This window comes from Cavia porcellus, unplaced genomic scaffold, assembly GCF_034190915.1.
Source record: "Cavia porcellus strain 051 isolate PalLab524CR breed Dunkin Hartley unplaced genomic scaffold, mCavPor4.1 scaffold_3, whole genome shotgun sequence".
Classification (NCBI taxonomy): Eukaryota; Metazoa; Chordata; class Mammalia; order Rodentia; family Caviidae; genus Cavia; species Cavia porcellus.
Genome location: NW_026947486.1, coordinates 101,672,577 through 101,678,576, shown reverse-complemented (window position 1 = coordinate 101,678,576; position 6,000 = coordinate 101,672,577). Strand labels below are relative to the sequence as shown.

The 6,000-nt window shown below is 48.9% G+C and overlaps 1 protein-coding gene and 1 pseudogene across 1 annotated transcript; one reads left to right on the top strand and one right to left on the bottom strand.

The window, feature by feature from the left end:
- Window positions 1-660: 660 nt before the first annotated feature.
- Smim10l2a (small integral membrane protein 10 like 2A) lies at window positions 661-1,202 on the bottom strand. Its single transcript, XM_005001367.4, has one exon. The coding sequence runs from the start codon at window positions 1,078-1,080 to the stop codon at window positions 841-843; it is 240 nt and encodes a 79-aa protein (XP_005001424.1). The 5' UTR covers window positions 1,081-1,202; the 3' UTR covers window positions 661-840.
- Window positions 1,203-1,421: 219 nt separating this feature from the next.
- LOC100721491 (BTB/POZ domain-containing protein 1-like) overlaps window positions 1,422-6,000 on the top strand; it is a 51,523-nt pseudogene continuing 46,944 nt past the window's right edge.

Genomic DNA, 6,000 nt, shown 5'->3' with positions numbered 1-6,000 from the left:
TCCAGGGACCTCAGGACTGAGCAGCAGATGCCAACAGGGTTCAGCTGCAAAGAGAAGCAGTATTCTCCATCTGGCCTCAGAGGAACAGGGGAAGGGTGGGCACCTCTATTCTCCCCAGTCCTTCCCTGGAGTTTTTTGGCCTGTTCTTCCTTATTGCCAAGGGTTCAGGTGACATCACCCAGACCTCTGAGTAAGAGGGTGTGACTGGCAGACGGGGCTCTTGTTTCTCTGTTGGCCATGGCCTGACCCTCTGCGATGCCCATGGTGGACTCACAACAGGGGAGCAGAGAGGTGCCTGCCTATGTCTTCCGAAGCTCAGCTGGGAAGCTTTTGGGGCTGCTCTCTTGGACTTAAGTTCCTATTTCTCCCAAATTATCAGGCAGCCTCAAGGTCTAGAGGTCAAGTCAGCGGACATCGCCCAGCTCTCATTCGAAACTGTGGCCTCCTACCTTTCAGTGCAGGGCCTGGAAAATTAAGCTGCTGCAGCAGAACTCGTCCTTCCCGGTTACCTCCTTCGGCCGCTGTGAGGCAACAAGTCAGTTGGACCCGAACAATTTTCGCGAGCCCACCAGCAAGGAGTCTTTGCGTGGGTTCCTGCAGGCGGCGCGGGTGGAGTACGAGCCTGGATGTTGAGGCTGCGTAGCCGTCGCCCCACCGGGGAGGTCCAGGGCAAAGGCCTCGGGCTGTGCCGCCTCCGTCCCCCGCCGCTTACTGGTGTCCAGGGCGGCCCCGCCGTCCTTCCTGCAGCATCCCGGCCCTTTGCGGTGGGGCAGGCGAGTCTCCCTCCCGCCGGCCCGGCCGCCGCAGCCACCGCCACCGCCAGCGCCACCGTCGCGGCGCTCACTCGATCCGCACCTGCAGACGCACGTTGAGCATCACCGAGGCCACCACGTAGAAGTAGGGGAAGTTGGAGCGCAGCCGCCAGGCCAGGTCGAAGAAGGTGAGCAGCGTGCGCGTGAGTCCTTTGCAGAAGGCGCCATAGGAGCCGCGCACCGCCGCCGAGCGCGACAGTCGCACCGCCAGGCCCGACAGGGCCGCCGCCGCCGCCGCCGCCGCCGACAGAGCCGCGGACGCCGCCATAAACCCCGATCGCCGCCGGCCCCCAGACCGGGCGACCCGCAGGCGCGGGAGCCTAGAAGACGCGGGACGCGTGTCCCCGAGCGCCCCCAGCCGCCCGGAGCCCCGCCCGCCGGCTCCCCGCCCCCGCCCCCGGCCCCGCTCCCACCCCCGCAGAGCTCCTGCCTCTGCAGCAGCCACCGCCTTTGCTCCGTCTCCCGCCCTGGACCGGCGGCGGGGCGGTCAGTACAGCGCCCCCTCAGCCTCCACTGGCGACTGCCCGCAGTCTAGCCCCGCCCCCTTCCGGGAGCCGCCTAGCTCCCGGGTCCTGACAATATCCCCGCCCACTGCCCCTAGCCACGCCCATGCCGCTTCAGCCAAGGGGAGGATTCTGCGGCAAGAGCCCTGCTCAAAAGGTCCGGCCCCAGGGGATAGCCCTGGCTCCACCCCTGGCTCACCGGCACAGCCCCAGGCCAGGCCTGATTGGAAGGTGTGGCCTCCAGGGATCCTGCTGCAGAAGTCCTACAGGTGAAGTGGGAGTTGGAGGGCTGGCTGGTCTGGAGCACCGTGCTGACCTTGCACTGGAAGATCCTCCAGAAACACTCGCCCACGCACACAGGCAGCCTTCTCCCAAAAACTCCCCCAGGACAGCCGGCCAGCCAACCCGAAGGCCAACTTCGGCCTTGAGTCTCATCTCTCCTCCTTTAGTTCCCATCGCGTGGGGACGGAAGCGCGGGTGACAACACTCCCGCACCTCTGCTTCAGGCTCCTGGCTGGCTCAATTTGCTGGTGGGGAATCCATCCTTACCCAGGAATTTCCCTTTCTAAACGTGCCTCTTAACCTGCTGGGTGCCCTGCTGGCCACCCAAGTGTTCTGCCTTTCATCTGCCCTTATTTATGGCCTTTTCTGTTGACGGTTTCACAGCCATTCATTTCGCGGTTTCATAAATCGTTCATCTGTAAAAACCAATCCTGAACCAAACCTGACTGCGTTTCAAAGGGGTCTCCGCGACCCCATGACTGACCTGAGCTGGCCCTCTTGAAATGCCTCCTCACCTTCAGTCCTCAAGGTCTCTAAAGTACCCTGCACAATTGTGTTAAGAAGTGCTGCGGATTCATACACACCACACACACACACACACACACACACACACACACACACACATGCACGGGCTGTTGTCCTACCTACCTGGCTGAGTTTTTTAAAGATCCAAAAGGGGCAAAACAGAAGCATCAAGGAAACAGGAGATACAGTAGTGCAGAACACGATCTGGGCAGTCCGATTTCCCAACTGCTGCCAAACACAGATTCTACATCTATTAATACATCCTTTTAGGAATTAAAGGGAAACAAACACATCCTCAGAAAAACAAGGCAGCCCACTTCTCATGTTGTACAAATATAGTTTCAATCCATGGCTTAAATTCTTAATTTGGGAAACATAATGGTAGGCTAATACTATTCGTGTGTGTGTGTGTGTGTGTGTGTGTGTGTGTGTGTGTGTAAAGGGAATCGACCTCAGGACCTTTGTGCTTGGCATGCAGGCACTGCACCACTGAGCCTATCCCTGGCCCCAGACTACTCCTTTTCTTAAAACATAGTTGATTTTCAGGTAGTTGAAGAACACTCATGTCCCCTGACTATGTATTTCTTCTATAAACATTAACTTTTGCTTTAAATTATTCCTCATGAGATCTGTTCCTTTATCAGCTGCATTACCTCTAGGAATGCTCTACCAATGTTCCTCTGAAAATGAGGCATCTACAATGAAACACTGTAATATTACATGCAGGCTACTGGTTTTACATTTTCATTTAGACATTGCCTTCAAATATTATTCAATAATCACATACTTATGAACAAATTCATGTTTATAAATAACAGCTCTACTCAAATATAATTCACAACACATAAAAGTTATTCTTTTTAACGTGCAATTCTATAGTTTTTATTATATTTCAAAGTTGTCTACCATCACCACTAATTTTATTTTATCTTTTCAGTCTGTTATTTATACAGATGAATGGGTTTTATTGGTATACATGCATACATTGTGATCATTTTTACCGTACACATCATCTAATTTTAGAGCAGTGTTCCCACCAAAAAAGAAATGCTGTACTCCTTACCAGTGAAATACTATGTCCTACGCCAACCCTCCAGTCGTCTTACCTGGTCTCAGGCAAACACTAGTGTACTTTATGTTTTGAGACAAAGTCCCACTCTGCTGCCTCAGATTTGTGATTCTCTGTCCTCAGCCTCCCAAATAATTGATAGTCATATATATATATATATATATATATATATATATATATATATCATGGTATATATACCATTGCTACCAGGGATCAAACTCATGACCTTGCATTTGCCAGGCAGACACTTACTCTATTGTGCTAAATCCCCAGTCCAATAATTGAGATTCTAGGCATCTACCATGATACCTGACTCAGTAATGAATTCTTTGTTTTCGTTTCTTTTCTTTTATTTTCTTGTACTAGGGATCAAACTCACACCCATGTGCTTGCAAGGCAGGCACTTATGCTGTTGAGCTAAATCCCCAGACCCTATATGTTTCATTTTTAAAGCTGACTGATAATCTGTTTTATGGAGGGAATAAATTTTATTCATCCACTGACCAGTTGATAGACACTTCAGTAGTTTCACTATCTGGCAACTAGGAATAACACTTCTATTCACATTTGTGTACAAATTTTTAGTTTTCACTGGGCATGGTGGCACATGCCTGTAATCGCAGCATTTGAGAGGCTGAGCCAGGAGGATCACCATCACTTTGAGGCCAGCCTGGGCTGTATAAGTGAGTTCAAGGTCAGCTTGCACCACATAATGAGATGTTGTCTAAGAAGAATTTATCTTTATTTTCTTTTGGGGGTAGATCTAGCAGTGGAATTGCTGGGATAATATTAACAATGTTTAACTTTTTGAGGAAAAGCCAGAGGGTTGCCAAATTAGCTATGCTGTTTACCAGTCCTTCCTTCTCACGATATATTTGAAAGGTTTGGCCCAGACAGGACACTGTAGCCAGGAAAGCCACAACCGGAAGCAGGAAGCCCCATCTTGCCCTGCCCCTAGGAAGTTACCTGTGACGCCATCTTCCCGCCCCTGGGAATTTACATATGGCGCCAAACCTAGGACCAATGGGCTACCTGTGTATCCCTAATGCCCGCCTTAGGTTCCACCCCAAACCGAGGCTATTTACAGGCCCCCACGCTGCGTGTCCGCCGGAGAGATCGCCGGACGCCAGCGGTGGGGGTTGCCGGTCATCTCTCTCCGTGTTCTCAGAATAAAGGCCGCTTTTTATTTTATATTTCTCATCTTTTGTTAATATTTTTCATCTTTTGGAAATAACTCTATCAATATTAGGATAAACACTTGCTCTTCTTTGTTTTCTTTTTTATTATAAACCTCCTAGCAGAAGACAAGTAGCAGCTAATGGTGCTTTTGATTTTTATTTCCCTAATGACTAATGATACTGGTCAGGTTTTCTTGTTGGTCATCTGTGGAGAACAGTCTGTCCACATTCTTTGCTGATTTTTTATTGCAGTTATAGAGACATAACATGATACATGCCATTTTAATACCTTTAAAATGTGTAATTATCAGCATTAAGTTCATTCACATCAATGTGCATCCATCACCACCAACCAGTTCCTGAAACTCTGCAATATTCCAGTTTCAGATCCCATACCCAGTAAGGAGTCAAACTAAATCCCTTTCTTTTGCCCAGTCCACAGTAACCACTTATCGACATTATGTCCTGTAAAATAGGTATTTATATAAGTAGAATCATATATACATAACTTGTGTCATCGGTGACTGGCTTATTTCAGTTACCATAATGACTTTGAATTTCATGCATGTTGTAACATGCACGAGGCCTTTATTTCTTTATATGTGTGAATAATATTTCATTGTATGAATGCACCACATTTAGTTTTTTCATTCATCTATTGGAAAGCATTTGGAAAGACAGTAGAATAAAGGCCTCAGCACTTGCTTGCTCCTTCACATGTGTCTTACTTACTTTTCTCATTGCTGAGACAAAATACCTGATACGCAAAGTTGAAGTTGAAAGGTTTATTTGGCTTACAGTTTGTAGATGTTTCAGTCCATAATCAGCTGGCTTCAAAGCAGGTTGGAAGTAGCTGAAGCTGAAATTTGGCCACACCTGTGGGGTAAAGACAATCCAGGTCTGAGAGCAGAGACCTCCCAGGGAGAGCCACAGAAACAAGTGACTTCAGGCCCAAAAATCAACCCCTTAGGTTGCCATACACCCAGATTACTAGGCAACTGGGTGTCATGTGATATTAAGTTGCTGAATGTATAAATAAACACATTCCTTTAGGGGAGTAGCTCCTTTCCTCACATTGGGAGGGAGAAGGCACCTCCTGACATTAGTTTTCATCTTTATTTTCCTGTCCTGTCTTGGTCCTTCCCCTGGGAACATCAAGAGCCAATGATGGTCACAGCAAAGGCAGGGTGGCATGGCAGAGGGGCATCACAGAGAAAAAATAGCCCCTGATAAACGGCAAGTGAGAACATAGTGGCCCTCTTTCAGCCCCTTATATTTTCTGCCATCTACATGTCCTCAGTTGAGTGTAGTGCTTACTGCTTGAATCCCAGGTTGCATACTCTGGATCCAGCTACCTCTGAAAAAGCCCCATTTATGATGACATGAGGCTTTGGAGGGGCGCATCTAGACACAAACCACAACAATAGGACAGAACCAAAGCAAAAGTAGCAGGTATGTAGTGACACACGGAGGAGGACAGCTATGAGACAGCACTGAAATTCAACAGCAGATAGAAGGACACCTGGGGAAACCCAGAGACTATCAGCATGTAGCATAGCAAGAGAAACAGTGTCCCAGACCCTGTCACATGATGTTACACTGTGTGGGGGGACACTAAGACCACTTTGAAG